General features: G+C 43.0%; 1 protein-coding gene across 6 annotated transcripts in view; it reads right to left on the bottom strand.

The window, feature by feature from the left end:
* The window catches only part of FCRL4 (Fc receptor like 4), a 52,874-nt gene that overhangs the window by 23,099 nt on the left and 12,343 nt on the right, over positions 1–17,432 (bottom strand). For 3 of the 6 annotated variants that reach the window (XM_074389899.1, XM_074389896.1, XM_074389898.1), the window contains 8 exons: positions 15,011–15,265; positions 13,660–13,911; positions 13,073–13,357; positions 11,971–12,258; positions 5,983–6,096; positions 4,783–4,810; positions 3,272–3,402; positions 3,024–3,092 (listed from right to left, as the gene is read on the bottom strand). In XM_074389899.1, the coding sequence (XP_074246000.1) occupies positions 3,024–3,092; positions 3,272–3,402; positions 4,783–4,810; positions 5,983–6,096; positions 11,971–12,258; positions 13,073–13,357; positions 13,660–13,911; positions 15,011–15,265 (1,422 nt within the window). The remainder of the gene's footprint in view (positions 1–3,023; positions 3,093–3,271; positions 3,403–4,782; positions 4,811–5,982; positions 6,097–11,970; positions 12,259–13,072; positions 13,358–13,659; positions 13,912–15,010; positions 15,266–17,432) is intronic. The other 3 variants (XM_074389901.1, XM_074389900.1, XM_074389897.1) reach the window with 2 other exon arrangements.

The following is a 17,432-nucleotide window of genomic DNA, read 5'->3' as shown; positions in this document are numbered from 1 at the left end:
CACGCTAAGAAACCTCACACCCTCCTTCTGCCAGATATCGAGAGATTCTTTTTCTCTTAGTTTTAGTTCTTGCTTCTCTTAGCTTACAATACTGTCATCTCACTACCCCCAGTGGTTTGGCAAGTTCCCTTTACAGTGCTCCATATGCATGCCCTGTGAGGAGAAACTCTCTCCTACATTAGCCAAGTTCTAGTTCTTGATTTTACTCCCATGGTTTCCTAGAGATGGAGCCAGAGTGAGGGGAAAGTTCAGCAGATATGATTTGTTGAACCATCCCTATGAGAAACTAAGAGTCTCAGAGTAAAAGGTAGAATGATCAGAGCAGTGTAGTAATTTTATGGAGAGATAGAGCCTGAAAAAAACATACACTCCGGGGCACTTGATGTTTCTCTGTTTCTTACTGTATTGTTACCATATTCTTAACCCAAACCTTTTGGGATTACAGATATTTTTAATGATATGAAGAAAACTATGTACTCTCCCCAGAATAATGGTCATATGCACAAAACTTTGCGTGTGATGTCAGGGGCGTCATGTAAACCTTGAGGAACAGGTGAGGAAACCATTCTACAGGTCATTAATACTTCAAGTTTCTGAAATATAATGAGTCCATTCACAGAATGCTTGGCTTAAATGGTGTTTTGATAAATATGTCAAGGAAAGAGTGTATTTTGTATTTCTACTAAAAATACCAAAATTAGCTAGATGTGGTGGCTCATGGCTGTAACCTCAGCTACTTGGGAAGCGGAGGCACAAGAACTGCTTGAACCTGAGAGGCGCAGGTTGCTTTGAGCTAAGATCGCACCACTGTACTTTACATTGTAATGTCTGTACAATCCAAGAAGGAATTAGACATAATCCATACTCCAAATCCTAAAACTGAGACACTGACATAGAAAGAGGAAGAGGGCTGTATTTTCCAAATGGAAGTTAAGGTCATAAAGTTTAATGAGTATATATGTATGTATGGTGCAAAAAGAAGATTATTAGAAATATAGACTTCCCTGGAAAACCTAGAAAATTTGTAGAAAATCTGGTCTGTAGTCATTGTATACATAGTTACATGAACACATTGTCTACCTTAATTATAGGACAAGAAACATGCTGTGCCAACCCAGAAAATTTGTAACCTTTGGTATTATCCATTTAGATGAACAGACTAATGAAGAAGAGCAAAATGATCAAGATAGCTCTGTAAGATAAGATGTACTCAATCGACCCAAGAAAGGTAGTGGCCATTCTAATTCTCCCATTCAAAGGGGATCCTGATTCATGGAGGTGGCTCAGGGAACCAAATGAAAGACAAACCAGGGGATCAGGTGATACATGTTGGTCAAATATAGTAATAGACTGTTCATGCAGCAGATATAGCAAGACAGAAGACTTGGTCTTAGCTTTGTCTTTTGCTGGCTTTGTGACCTTCAGAAAGTCCTTCACCTCCCTGAGTCTTATGTATAATATTTCGTTTCCATAGAATAGCTTCAGCATCAGGTTACAACTGAAGTTCCTAGGAGATTTTAACTTCCCAAGCGAGGTGCCATGGGCTAGATTTATACAAGAAATAGAATTGTTTGTTTCCTTGACTCATAAGGACCCAGGTTAATCAATCAAAGCAAGGAAGTGTGGGGATGAAAATTATTAAAAGGTTTGTTGAAGAGATGTCTTTAGAAGGATTGATCAGTTGATGTCCACTGCGTCTCTGCTTTGGCTTTCTGAGATGGCAGCAACAGGTGGAGTTTGCTATTTTATGGCTGCAGCCGGGTGAAGGAGGTCTCAGAAATTCCTCTTGAACTTCTGAAGTGATTTTGAAATGATTTCCCTGATACTGGGATACAGTCCTCCCACCTCAGAAAGCCAAAGTGGACCATCAGTTGCAGTTACTTAGAGTGGTATTTTTCTAAAAACAGATCTCAGTTCGTCAGTGGGTCTTAAAATGGATCTGAATAGGATTAAAGAAGTGAAGGAGAACTTCAAGAGACAACTCAGTTTATTCCGACCAAAATGGACCTCCAGGGACTGGATATATCTTCCCGTTTTAAACAATGAGAATAAAGGACAAAACGGTGGTTTTCACATATTGCACCAGTTTACCACCGAGGTGTGCATGGACTGGGGAGTTCAGACAGATCCTGGCTTCTGGCTTGAAGCTTTGCTGACTTGAAGCAACAGAGACCAAGAGTTCTGCTTTACTGAAGCAGCTACAATTTGCAGGACAGTACCAGAGAGACAGGAGGAATGCAGACTGAAAGCTCCAGAGGTCTGCAGAGAGTTCTCCTTAAGTCTTTGGTTGAATACTGATAGGCATGTTTGTAAGAGGAAAGTATCTTAGGTCAGGGTAAGAACCGCCAGAAAAGAAGAGGCAAAATAATACCAGAAGCTGATGCAGATTTTGTAATTCATGGACCATCTGATGTAGAATCCCCAGAAATGCATCGCTTTACTATCAGGCTAGATTAACCCTACTGTAAAGGTTGTTTGAGACTCACCCTTATAAAGCTTAAAAGCAAGCCTCAAAAGGATCCAATTCATTCCAAATAACTTACTTGCTCCAGAATTAAATTTAAAATTTGACAGTAATTAGAGGAATATAATACTATAAAAATCACAGTTTCCAGCACTTAATTTAAAAATGCCACGCATATGTACATATATATGATATATATGTATAAATATTCTCAGCACAATTGCCTACCACATAGTAGACCTCTTACAAACATTTATTCATTCAGACCTCAGGGCGACCTTAGTACATACACTATAGTGATCACAGTATTTATCAGAAGGATGCTTAATTTTCATCCTGATCATCAGCAAAAGTATGCCATGTGTATTTCAGTGTCTATCTGTCTATCTTTCCTCCTTAGAATCTAAGCTCCCCACTGCAGGGATTTTGGTCTGCTTTGTTTGCTAGTTAACTACCAATACCTGCAATAGTACCTAGCACATAGGAGGTCCTCAGTAAATATTTGTTGAATGAATGAATGAGTGTAGTTTGCAGCCAGAACCTCTTCCCAGAGACGTACCTTCCCCTTCTTCTCCCAGTCGAATAATCTGGATCTTGGAGTATAGCAAATCTTCTTCTTTGGGATGTACTGGAAAGAAAAGGCATTTTCAAGGCTGTTTCTGTTAGTATTAAAGTGCTACAGATGCCTCTTCCTAAGCATCACCTCCACTCTTCTTGGACACACAGTGGAACAATTATCTGGGAATATCTGGATTTGGGACACTTTAGGGAGTCCAGGGGCATTTCCCAGGGCTGAAAGCATATTACCTTTCCATGGCTGAGGCCAGGAACAGCTTCCTAGAGGGGAACCCTCACCATTGACATACAACCGCTGAAGCTCCACCTGAGCAGGGCAAATGGAATGGGAGGACTCTCCTGGCCCCAGAGTGGGAGGGATCCTGTGAGACACAGAAACACATAAAATCCCTGGAACATTGTAACATGCAGGATAGTGAGATGCCCAGGGAGAGAGGCAGAGGAGAAACAGGATTTGGGGAAAGTCAGCAGCCAAGAGGGCACTGGAAACCCTGGATCGTTTAGAGTTTCAATAGGTATATATAGAGTGAGATTGTTCTTTTGAAACAAACCCTGGAGCCCTGGAAACAAGGATAGAGAGTCTCCGATACCATAGTAACAATCGTCGTCTCATAGTTGGAATGATCACTCTTGGTTGGTTAAAAAATAGTGGCTTCCCAGCCTGGGCAGCATAGTGGGATCTTGTCTCTACACAAAATAAAATGAAGTTGGCCAGGCATGGTGGCAACTATCCTAGTTGGCAAGTATCCTAGATACTTGGGAGGCTGAGGTGAGAGGATTGCTTGAGCCTGGAAGGTCGAGGCTGCAGTGAGCTAAAACGATGCTATTGCACTCCAGCCTGGGTGACAGAGCAAGATCCTGTCTCAGATATACATACACTGCCTTCTTCATCATCAGGAAAGAGTGATTAAATGTCTTTACTTTATCGTTGGCCTGGTGAGGTGGCTCATATCTGTAATCCCAGCACTTTAGGAAGCTGAGGTGGGCAGATCACTTGAGGCCAGGAGCTCCAGACCAACCTGGCCAATATGGTGAAACCCTGTCTATACTAAAAATACAAAAATTAGCTAGATGTGCTGGCTCATGGCTGTAATCTCAGCTACTTAGGAAGCTGAGGCACAAGAATTGCTTGAACCTGAGAGGCGCAGGTTGCCGTGAGCTAAGATCACACCACTGTATTTTACATTGTAATGTCTGTACAATCCAAGAAGGAATTAGATATAATCCATATTCCAATTCCTAAGACACTGGCATAGAAAGAGGAAGAGGGCCGTATTTTCCAAATGGAAGTTAAGGACATAAAGTTGAATAAGTATATATGCACGCACGGTGCAAAAAGAAGATTATTAGAAACATAGACTTCCCTGGAAAACCTAGAAAATTTGTAGAAAATCTGGTCTGTAGTCATTGTATGCATAGTTACATGAACATATTGTCTAACTTAATTATAGGACAAGAAACATGCTGTGCCAACTCAGAAAATTTGTAACCTTTGGTATTATCCATTTAGATGAATAGACTAATGTGAAATAAGAAATCTACTATTTTGCATATTGCAAACTATGAGCGGACAAGCACAGTTCTAGAAAGCTTCATTTTTCACCAATTCAAGGAATGTGAAAATGAGGGTATCTAGCCACAGGGCCCAAGAGAAATAACTTGACCTAATTTTGTAACCCCACAGTTTTGCATATTGTGTACTTGGGAAACAAAAAAGGAACCAGTAGAAGCTGAGATCTCACCTGGTTTCATCTCCCAAGAAACCATCTCCTGCAAAATAAAGCAAAGATGCATTTGTGTCAACAGAGAAAGCCATTTCTCAAATACTTCGCATACAGGAGCTATCTAAGAGAGGTCATCAAGAAAGTAAATTCAGACACCTGCCCAGTCCTGAATTTTCTTGAAAATGATGTGAAGAAAGATTGAACAAAGCAGATAACTTGTTGAGGCCAGGATTGCACACTCCTGAGTTAAATATACAATTGTTTGAGAATTTATTAAGACTCAAGTCTGTGCTGAAATCCCTCAGGAAATATTACATATAACCAAATTGTTACTTGCAGAGTAGTGAGCTGTGGGTGAACTTTGAGGAACATCTGTGGCAATGCCCAGAGGAGCATCAAGGTCTGACTCAGGCTCACTAAGGAGATTTGGCCAGAGATCCAAAGCTCCCTACCTCCAACCCAATGCAGGACACACAGAAGGTGCTGTCAGGAATCTGGAAAGTTGAAATTGAATTAAGTGACAGAGTTGAGGATGTGGGTAATTATTCTAGAGCTGAAAAAGGTTCTGTGCTTGTCTTCTACACCAGGTGTCTTGGCATCCAAAGCTAGCCTGAACTGGGCTGAGGTGAGAAGCCTTTGGAAGTATGCAGCAGACAGTGCCTGGGACAAACGTCTCCGTAAGGCAGGGGAGGCTGACCTGGGGAGAGGGGCTCTTGGAGCGTAAGACAGCAGGCTCAAGCTCCGACCCAGAAAAGTCTCTTAGGGGAGAGAAGGATAGAAATTAGCCAGCTCTTATTATTCTCAGTCATTTCTGCAGAGCCCTTCAGTTCATTTGGAATCTCCATTTATGGTGGATTTAGGATAGGCTGAAGTATTCAACTGGCCAGTCTGTATGAACCAAAGAAACTGCCTCAGTAAATAGTTCAGATAAAGTTTTTCGAACTTTTCATTACAAATTCCACTCTCCCTCCCTTTCACTTGATACTTAATCAATCAGACTAGATATGAGCAGCTCTCATTCACAGCCCCTATTTTTTTTTTTTTAATTCACGGACTCTATTTGCAAAACTACCCCTTAAGGAAGGGGCAGACGTGAGTGTGTGTGAGTGATGGGGGTGGTGACTTGGGAGTGGTGGCCTGGTGGCTACTGAGGCTGGCGCATGCTGAGTTCAGGGGGAGGGACGGGGCAGGAACTCTGGCAAAGAGAAGAGCACAAACCTGACTTCCTCTGGCGCCAGCAGTGAAACAGCAGGACCACAGTCAGGAGAAGAGCGCTGAGCAGCCCCCCAATGGCTCCCGCGGTGACAAGGCCATCTGTGTTGCCTGGAGTCACTAAGGGAAAAGGACCTGTGTGAACCTCAGTGGAGAGGTTCAGGGCTCGGAATTGCCTTTTCCTCAGCTTGGTTGGGTACTGAGCCCTGGAAGAGAGAAGAATCTGAAGGACTAGGACTCATAAAGAAATCTTGGGCCTGGTTATGGCCAGAAAAGCTCACTGTGGGTGGGTCAGGGCCTGAGTGGAAAAGGAAAGAGCTCCCTCTACCTTCAGTGAATCATTTTAGAAACTAACAATTTTGGGGAAATCCTAATGTATTCTGGTAACCTGGCTTCCCACGAATTTCCCCCAGACACCTAGAGAGCTACCATGGGACTGTGGCCTGGCGGCACCTAACTCAGAAAGTGAACTGTCCGAGAAAGAATGAAAATTCATCATTGATTAGGGCGCCAATTGAACCAACAGAGACTCTGTTTTAAAGCTCTGCATTAAAAAAGCACATTGGAACACACGATGAAATGACATCAAGCTTCCTTCCTCTTAGAAGCCTGTGCCTTGTGTGCTCTGAAGGGCAGGAGAGAAAAGAACTGATGGAAAAGTACAAACAATAAATTGTTAGGGGCTTTTGATATTTCCATGGGGTCTATTCTATCCTTTCATCCACAGAAAGGGAGGTTTCCTTCAATTTACTCATTTATACAGCAAATATTTACTGAGGCTACCCTGTGCCAGGCACTGACCTAACCCTTGAAGATATAGCAGTGAACAAGACAGTAAAATCCCTGTTCTTCTGCAGTTTATAACCCAGGGAGGGGAGACAAGCAATAAACAAATAAATAAATTTATACCATGCCCTGTGGTGATGAGCTAAAGAGCAAAAGCAGGAGAGAGGAACAGAGGCTGAGGGGTGGTGCTTTTCCTACATATTCTTGGTCCCCAGGTAAACTAAATTCAGACCTCAGACACAGGTACCACAGAATTGACAGACAGCTTGCAGATAGGAGAACAACAGCAACACTGACCGTGATTTCCATTTATCTTCATCTATGATTTCTGGCACAGAGGGGCCATTGGACAGGAGTGGCTGGTGACATTTCTGAAATTATCCTTCTCTTTCTGGCAACACCAACAAACCTGTCCTTTGACCTATGAGTGGTTCTACCTATAGACAGTGTTCACTGGGCAGCTAGCCCAGCCTCCCAACCACAACAGCTGAAAGAGTAGGGTGGAGAGCAGGGGAGAAATCTAAGGACAGAGAAGCTTGGCCACTACATCCTGTATTGAATCTTTCCCCATTGCCTGCTGGGGCAGTCTTTCCCCATTGCCTTCTCTGCAAAATCAGAATCAGCTATGTCCAGGTCTAGAATTCTGGACTCAATGGGCAGGAAGCAAGTTACTCTATCTTCCTGGTAACCCTGTTTCCTAGAATAAATGGCTACTTTGGGGAAAATAATTGAAATCTGCCTCAGTTAGAAAGGCACAGATTGTAAATCCAGATTGTTTGGTTCGAATTCTACCTCCTCCATTTACTCGCTGTGTGGCCAGAGAAAATTATTTAATCTCCCTTTGCCTCAGTTTTCTCAGCGAACTGGGGATAATTGTGACTATTTACTGTTGTAAATGAGTTAACGCATGTAAAGTGCTTTGAACAGTGCCTAGCACCTAAGTGTTATGTCTAGGCAAGTACTAGCTCTTGTTTATTGTCCTAACACCATGCCCTAGGCTCTCAGGAACTTCGGGCTGCTCTCTGATTAGCTTAGAGGACACCTTCATAGGTTAAGCTTGCTCCCCATAGTCCTACCCCAGACAACCTCAGTCCATGAATTGAATTGTGCCCTTTCCCCCCAGATTCATGTGTCGAAACTCTAACCCCAATGTGATGGTATTTGGAGATGGGGCCTTTAAGAGACATTAGATTTAGATGAAGTCATGCGGATGGGGCCCCAAAGATAGGATTAGTGCCCTTCTAAGAAGAAACACCAGAAAGGTTGCCCTTGTCCTGCTTTCTCTCTCTGCCACTTGAGAACATAGCAAGCAGGTATCCTTCTGTAAACCAGAAAGAGAACCCTCACAAGAATCCAAATTATGTTAGTGCACCAATCTCAGACTTCCAGCCTCTAGGATTATGAGGAAATACACTTCTGTTGTTTAAGCCCCCAGTACATGGTATTTAGTTATGGCAGTTCAAGCTGACCGAGACAGCCCACCTTAGCCCAGTGCATGCGGCTACAGCAGGAGTTTCTCTCTTGTTATAAATTCTTCTGTTTCTAAGCACAGGGATTTTGCATAAAGTCCATGAATAAAAAAGATTTAGGATGCTCATTCTAAATTCATATTCATATTCCAGTAATATTCCATCAAATATTACTGGATCTTTGATGTCCGTTTAATCTCTGAGATCATCTGTTTTCTTGACAGATGATCATTAAATGACATTAAGTCATTAAAATGACATTAGCTCAATCTCAGTCCTTCTCTGCTAGGAATTATACCCATTGCTGTTCCCAGACTGAGAGGCAGACTGCTGTGGCACTTAGTTCTGGGGAAACACCTCAGATACCTACTTTCCAGGGCTGCCATGGGAATAAAATGAAACAATATGTGTGGAGTGGCCAGTTCACTGCCTGGATCGGGAGAAGCTGATCCATTGTAATGACCTTAACCCCCAAGGGGAAGAGGAGTAATTTGTACTTACCAACAGATTCACCATTATCTCCTCAGAGATTATAATCTTTGAGCTTCCTGGGGTAAACTTTTCAGAATAAGAGCCTTCCTGCAGAAGAAACACCCTTTACCATCAGTGTTATTCTGGATTTCAGGGCATTCGGGAGTCTTCAGAGGGTGCCCTTGGCAGCTCGCAGTTTTGCTAATGCCTTCTTTTCCTCCCCTAATCTGATTCTTGAAATGCCATTGAGCCCTGGAATTCAAGACCAGACTGGGCAACATAGAACGTTTCTCTATGAAAAAATAAATTTAAAAATAATAGCTGGGCATGGTGGCACATGCCTGTAGTCCCAGCTACTTGAGAGGGTGAGGTGGGAGGGTCGCTTGAGCCCAGGAGGTCAAGGCTACAGTGAGCCAAGATCATGCCACTGAACTCCAGTCTGGACAACAGAGGGAGACCTCATATTAAAAAAAAAAAATCATTAAAATGACATTAGCTCAGTCTCAGTCCTTCTCTGCTGGGAATTACACCCATTGCTGTTCCCAGACTGAGAGGCAGACTGCTGCGGCACTTAGTTCTGGGGAAACACCTCAGTCTCTTAACCTGGTGGGGCCTGCTTGATCACAAGACTTGCCTTGAGGGAGTTGAAGGGAAAGTTGAGCAGCATCTGGGTCATTAGCATAGCAACCCCTTGCCAGAGCCTCTGACTAAACTGTTCAGGTTTCTGTCTCTCACCGTCAAAGCTGACCTCGTATAAACAGTGCGGCTCTCTGCTTATTTAGCATGGTTGACAGTGGATATTTGACTGCGTGGTATTTCTTTGGAGAACTTTGACATGGCTCTCTGTATCTCTGAGCTAAATGACTGCATCAGGGTTCAAATCTAGGCTGCCGTGTGTAAGCTCTGTGGCTTTATACAAATCACCAAACCTTTCTGAGTTGTTATTTCCCTTCTGTAGAATGGAGATAATAATATTTTCAGAGGATTGTTACGATGATCAGTAGAGATGATATGCACAACACTCATTTATTCAGCAGACGTTCACTGAATGCCTGAGTCAAGCACTATTCCGGGCACTCAGGATACAACAGTAGTAAAAAGAAGGATCCACCCGCATGAGGCTGATATGAGACACCTGGGAGAAGGCAACAAACAGCTAAGGGCATTCATGGCCTGGGAGTTGGTGATAAGTCCTGTGATGGGAGAATTAAGCAGGACCAGGAGAGCGAGAGCTGCAAAGAGGACTGCCATGTTACAGAGCTTGGTTGGGAAAAGACTGACAAGTGAGTAGAGTTCTGGAGGAAGTGAAGAAGTGAGCATGAGGATATCAGGGAGGTTGCAGTGTAAAGGCCCTGAGGTGGGGTTGAGCCTGGAAAGTTTCAGGAAGAGACAGAGGGTCAGCATGGTGGGAGTAGAGAAGGCAAGACAAAGTGGTAGGAGATGAGGCCAGGGTGACAGGAGGGTTAGATCATGCAGGGCCTGGATGATCTAGGTGAGTCATTGAGAGGGTATTGGCCATCTGCTGAAGGACATGGGAAGCCAAGGAAGGATTCTGAGCTGAAGAGTAACATGACCTGACTTATTTTTAAGAGTTCCCTCTGATGTTGCATTGAGGATAGACATACAGAAGACCGGTTAGGATGTCATTGCCATGATCCAGCCAAGGAATGCCAGTGCCTTAGACCAGGTGGTGGCAGTAGAGATTGTGAGAAGTAGTCAGATTCTGGCTGTATTTTGAAGGTAAAGCCATTAACACTTGGAGGTGGGTTAAATATGGGGGATGAAATAAGAAGAGGCAAGGCTGATGCTTCGATTTTTGGCCTAAGCAACTAGGAGAAGGGAGTTTTGTATTTACTGAGTGGAGGATTTAGGCAGGAACCTTCTGGAGTAAAAACTAAGAGCTTGGTTTTAGATGAGTTGTTTGAGCTGCTCACTAGCTGTTCTTATGCACTTGATTTAAATACTTGAATATATGAGCCTCAAGTTCAGACTAGAGGTCTAAGTTTCAGTTCAGTTTGGGAGTCACACATAGGTAGAAATCATAAATGCATTTAAAGTCACGAGACTGAATGAGATGTTATGGAAAGTGGTCACAGCTTGTCTGAGGACAGATCCCTGGTAGTCCCCAAAATGTAGAAGTTGTAAATATTATAAAGATTGGGAAAGAAAACTTTAAAAAGTGTCTGGTGAATAGGTAAAATACCAATAGGTTATGTCCCAGAAATTGAGGAGGAAAATGTTTCAAGAAGGAGGGAGGGATTAATTCTATCAAAAGCTGGAGGTAAATCAAATAAAATGGAAACAGTTTTCCACTGGTCTTAGAAACATGGAGATCATTAGTAAATTTGGTGGAATGAGGCAAGCCTGGTGGTCATGGGTTTAAGAAAAAAATAGGTGAAGTAAGGAGAATGAATAGAGACAACTCTTTTGAGTTTTATTATATAGGAAAGTAGGGACATTTAACTTTGCAGTAACTTAATAAAAGCTTGCTTTTTTTTCTTTTTCTTTTTTTTTTTCTTTTACTTTACTTTTGTTTTTGTTTTTGTTTTTTCAGAGCCAGGGAATGCTACTAAATCTGAGATTGAGAAGGGATTGAAGCCCAGTAGAGACCATTCCCTTAGTGCCAAGGTAGCTGAGTGAGAACATAGCTTGGCCCAGTGTGGCTTCTTGGGGATGGAGGAAGAGACGTAATTGAACTAAAACTGTGAGATCCCAAAGTAAGGCTTCTCTTTTCAATGGACAGAAGTGGGCTCTGTATCTGCTCTCCATGCTTTTGAGTTTCCTGACCTATATACAATTTGGCTGCCCAGAATCCTTCAGGATTCTATTACAGTAATGAAGTCAAGGAATGCCTTGTGCTTTTGGTTCTGTGGACCTGAAGCTGCTGGTCTTATGTGTGTGGATGATTGACTGAAAGGAGAGGTGTAGTTGACACTGTGGGGTGACAGAGCTGTGCCCCACCCAGAAACACTGCTGACGAGATAAGGCTCCTCCTGAAGATTAACACGCAATGGATCCGAGCACAGAGAAACAAAATGACCTCCAAAAGGCAAAACGGCTCCTGGCCAGGCCAGCATTACCTCACTACAGGACCTTACTCTGACCTGACCGAGTTATTAATATTCTAAAGAAATTGTTTATCACAGTGGAGCATGGCAAAATGGAAACACAAAAAGCAGAGTCACAGGGTAATGTTCTCTATCCCCACCCTTCATTTGAGGAAGTCTGCTGAGAGTAAATAATTAGGTCAGTAGAGATAAAAGCTCACCTCTCACAGTGACGTTCAGCACCGCACTCCGGACAGGGCCGTAGCTGTTGTCTGCTGTACAGTAGTATCCCCCCGCGTGGCTCTCTCTGATGGCTGGGAGCTCCAGCTCTGCTCTTGGGGAACGCTGAATTTTCTTCCCCAGACTCTCCTGTGTGTCCTCTCGGTGCCAGGAGAATGTGGTGTCCCCTGTGCCTTCAGCCATGGAGCAGACAAGGACCAGTGTCTCCCCTTTAACAGCCTGGCCCCCTGAGGGCTGGGTCTCCAGGAGCACTCCAGACACAGGGATCCCTATGTGAAAATGAGACCACAGGTGGGGGCCAGGTGTGAAGGAGGGCAGGGCTGGGTAGCTGGGGCGTTGAGCAGGGTCACTTTTTATGTGACTTCAAGATATACTCTTCAGCAGGTACCAGCATGGTGGCCAACAGACTATGAATTTAGGGCTGAGAATATCACTAAATGTGAGAAGCTTTCCATCCTGATATACAAGGCTCCAGGAAAGAAAAAAGGACTAACCCAGAGGAAGCATTTGGGTTTTGTCTGACATCTTGGCTGGAGGTCTGAGTTGTTTTGAGGGAGAGGTAATAGCAATAGTGGCCATCATGGCACTTGGCTGGACCACATCTGTTTTTAAAAGTCCTAATTTGGTACCTAAGTGATATTTATTGGGTCCGTCTATCTCCCCTTCTCTTCTGCTGTACACATCATCAGCACTCACATTGTTCGTAGCTACTGAGTAGGAAAAGGTAGATGCTTGCCTTCTAAGTAGTTTCCCCCAAGATCTAGCATTCTAGAATCTGCCAACTCCCTAGCAGGGAACCTTGTCTTCCTGTTTTGTTTTGTTTGCCATAGCTCTCAAACCTAACACCATGAGTCAGCTGTGATTCTGAAGTGATAAGAGTTTCAAAGGAAGACTGAGTTTTTAGGAAAATGGAGGTAGAAAAGAAGTCATGGATTTCTTGTATTATAGTACTTCATTTTTTGGCCTAAGTCTGGTGCCTCTCTGTCAGGATGATAAAATCCATCTCTTCTACATAGTCCCCATGCCTACAGAGCCCAGGGGGCAGAGAGAGGCAGGGAAGATGCCTGGCTCTCCAACACTCACGTTGCACATGGATCTGTAGCGAGGGACTACGCTTGTGGATGCTACCGATCACCGTTTCAGCACCACACCAATAGGATCCCGAGTTTTCTCTCCAGATGGTTGGGATCTGGAGTTCCGGGGACTTGCTCCAGTTTGACAGGATGACCCTGTCATCTCTGAAGAAGATGAAGTGAAGTGGGGTGTCCGCCCGCTCTGGAGGAAGCTGCGTTTCACAGCTCAGGGTTACAGAACTCCCCTCTGTAGGCTGAGAGTCTGTGGCTTTCAGCTGTGGATGTGGAAATAGTTCTAGAGAGAAGAGGTAAATCCATTTCTGAGCACAAGAGTATTTAGCACTCTGTGAGAGACAGGTTTGAATGCTCAGATCCAGGAAACTTCAGACACATAGCAAGACAAACTTATCAAGCCCTCTACCACATTTTTCTTCCACAGGTTTATTCACACCCAATTACCCTACTTTCTCTGCCTTTTAGAGGACTTGTGCCTCTCATCTATTCAGTTTCAATAGTAATCCATGAATTCCTGCCTTACATGCCCAGTTTCCTAACCCTGACATTACTAACAAAATTTATATGAAGTGAAAGATTTACCTTGAATTTTAATCACTTTGTTACTTGATATAAATACAAGTTTGTCTCTATATCCAAAGCATCGATAATTGCCACTGTTATTTGAACTTGCTTGTGGGATAAGAAGATCCGAGCTTTTATTAGATTTGAAAAGAATTTTTTCATTCCGAGTGTATTTCACAGCAGTCAATTTCTCATTCCTCCTTTTCTGGCATCTCAGAACCAATGTGTCACCTTCAAACACAGAATATGGGGCCTGCAGGATTAAGGGCTCTGGAAAAGACACAGAGAGAAGAGATGGTCATTCAAAACACTCCTGCTGCCTCCTTCCTCTGTGTCTCTTAAATTACAAAGGTTTTATTGTTTTCTTCTTTCTTCCACAGGATACAATCTCCTGATCCAAGCTCAAAAATTCCTTCTAAATCAGTATAACATGCTTCAGGTACAATTCCTAAATAAATCCCAGACACGTCTATTTAAGCATTCACAGTCAGATTCCAAATATAAGGATTCTAATGTGGAGAATAAAAGCTGAGAGGAGGTGTGATCAGAATCCCTGACATGATAGAGTATGGCAGAATTTAACACCATCCTGCTCACCGAGTCTCAGAGCAGGAGCTATGAAGGAAGTCACACTTGGAGAACTATGCACGGAACTCTTCCCATGCATATTGGAGTGTGTTTTATAGCAGGATTCTTGTCAGAGACACAGTCTAGGTATCAGGGACAGTGGATGTGGTCCTATGGAAATTCCATGCTGTTCAGATTGTAATAATTTTAATCTAAGATTAGCTATAACCCTTCTGTCTTAGATGACTGTGTTGATGGCTACTACTGTAGACCATGCCCTTGGAAGTGACAGAAATCCTTATCAATCAAGTAAAACTGGACAGGAGGAGATGTGGGAATTTGATGCCAAGCAGAAGGAAAACCAGGAATGAGGAGGGCACACATCACAACGGGTGGGGATGAAAAACCTCAGATTGGAGATTTCCCACCTCTGAGCTCCTTTGATGGTACTTTTGTCCTCAGAACATTTATGTATGTTTAATTTCTCCCTATGAGGCTATTAAAGCCCTGCAGGGCAAGATCTGAGACAGCTTCAGTTTTGTGATCCCTAAAGCTAACTCATTTCCTTGACTGTGTAAGTGTGTGGGCATGGTGTGTGGGGATGTTGATTAATATTAACCATTTAAACTCAAGTTTCAATAGTAGTTTGAAAAACATTTGTCGGCATTGAGGGAGAATGTGAAACTGAAGTAGCTGGGATTGAGTGTTAGAGAGGAATAAAAGACCCCAGTTTGTAGAACCTCCAGGGAGTTAGGATCAACCGAACCCATTTATAAAGTTTCAACTAATTCTTCCTTCTCACCTGAAGAAAAGACCAAGCGCACAGGGTCACTTTGTGGGGAGCCCTGGGTCTGGCATCTGTAATGTCCGGATTCCTGAACCTCAAGGGTGTTTCCTGGGGTTAGGGTCAAAGTTTCTCTCCTAGGGTACAGACGATGCCATTTTGTTTTCTCTGTTGCATTGAAGTGAAATCCATTGCAAGTCAGAGTCACTCTGTCTCCTTTGAAGACTGTGGTCCATGGAGGATGGAGGGAAATCACAGGTTTCTGTGCAGCTGCTGAGGAGGAAAGAGTAATGGGTCTGAGGTGGAGGTGCCTGCAGTCCCAGCTGCAGTGGCTTGTGTGGGTTACACTGAAAGACATGGCATGGGAGATCCCTAAAAGGCCCAAGGACAACTTCTGTTTCCCCAGGTTGCAGGTGAGCTGTGTTCACCTTCTCCCGGGTACAGTGGCTGCTCAGTGGTCTACAGCAGCAGATTGGCCTTTCAGAGGGAGGGCAGCTCTAGCAGGATCCTCTCAGCAGTGATGGCTGATGGGAGGCTCACAAACTCTCTTACTTGTTTCAGGGAACCAGGTCCTCAGGAAGATAGTTGGAAATTGCATTTTTCCTGGACTCCCACCTGGGATCCTCGTGTTACAGAGACCTCTCTAAGATGAGTTCTTGTGTGTGAAGGGTACCAGAAAATGCCATCTTCAGGTTTGTCTCTTTGGCATATAAATTATTTTGAGCTAAAGGCCATGGAGAATCACCAGAAATAGGAAAAGTTCTAAAAAACAAGGCACACATTTTCCTTTATAAATGAAAAAAGAAATTTTCACTTATAAATGAAATTTCCTTTCGTAAATGTGTCTCCCTCTCCCATACCGGGAAGAGGACTACACTTAACAACTTTCCTCAATAGAGAAGGCATTCACTTTAATATTGTTTAAACCTTGTTTCACTTAAACATTCACTTAAACCTTGTTTACCATGGTTTTCCTAGTCAACCTGCCACACCTTTCCCCCGCCACCCGGAAGCCCAAAACTCCTTTTCCTTTGTTTAAGACGGTGTACAGGCTGAGTATACCTTATTCAAAATACTTGGGAACAGAAGGGTTTTGGAGTTCGAGTTTTTTTCAGATTTCGGAACATATGCATAAACCAGAAATCTGAAATCTAAAATGCTCCAGTGAGCATTTCTTTCGATCCTCATGTCAGTGGTTAAAAAATTTCAGATTTCGGAGCATTTTGCATTCCAGATTTTTGAATGAGGGATATTCAACCTGTGTAAATCTCAATCATCTGGCTGCCTCCTTGAGCCATGTTTTTCTTTGCAAACTCCCCTGTGTATGTACACTTGTTAATCTGTCTTTTAGCAAGATAATTTATGGACCCCAGAAAATTAACCTGTAGGAATCAAGAGAAAACTTTTTCTTTGCCCTCTTAAGGTCTGCTGAAAAATCAACTGATGAAAAGCACATTCATAGGAGAAATGGCCTTCAAATTTATCAACATGTACAGGGAAGAATTACAGAGTGATTCCCCAAATAATGCCAGTGGGGCCCAGATACTTACCCAGCCATTTTTAGAGGGGTTTTGGGAGAGGGGTAATGTAGGTAACTCTTTTGAGGGGCAACACATAATGACTAGGGTGAATTAGTGGATAAATGGTTTTATTTGGAAGCTGAATGAGCCTGAAGGATAGACATTTTCTTATGATAGGGTCTGTTCATCTGTGGTTACACCCTTCAGCCTTCTTTTCTACATTAGATGATGATAGCAGGGAGGGGAGGAAAAAACAACTGTTCTTACTGGTGGGTTGGTCTTTAGGTAGATGGGGGAAAGTTTCTTCTGTTGATCTTTAAGGGCCTTTAATTTAAAATACGCATTATACCAGGTGGCTGTATTTGGGGGTGAAATATTTTGGTTCTCTTCAAAACTAAGACAGGTAGAGAGAAATTTATCCCTTCTCTACATATAGCATGAACATGAGATGGGATAGGAGCTGTAGATGGAGTAAGTATAGAAATTTGGGGGTCAATTAGACAGTTATGAGAAGGGGCTTAAGTAACATTTTTACTGACAAGAAGTCTGTATGGGAGAGGTGGGCAGGCTGTATCTGACATAAGAAATATATCCAGATAGCTGCAGAAAATAAGACTACAAGGAGCTAGATGCTTCTAACTCCCCAGACCTCAAAGACACTCTCCCATGACAGTAAAATACTAACCCTACATGAAATTAAGCCCTACAATCTTTGAAGCATTGGTGTATAGAAACTGAAGAATGCAAGGATAATACAAATTAAAAATAAGAGGCTTAATTCTCCCTGCCAAAAGTAAGAGACTTCTCCTCCTCTTTCAGAATTTCTTTCTCTGTCCTTTTCAAATGCATATAAATGTTTACATTGGTTAAATAAGCCTATTGCCTGACTCCCAACCCAGGAAAGTCCTGGGAACCACCTT

This window comes from Saimiri boliviensis, chromosome 19 (assembly GCF_048565385.1).
Source record: "Saimiri boliviensis isolate mSaiBol1 chromosome 19, mSaiBol1.pri, whole genome shotgun sequence".
In the NCBI taxonomy this organism is placed as follows: Eukaryota; Metazoa; Chordata; class Mammalia; order Primates; family Cebidae; genus Saimiri; species Saimiri boliviensis.
Note: the sequence above shows the minus strand (reverse complement) of the source record. Positions and strands in the feature narration are given on the sequence as shown.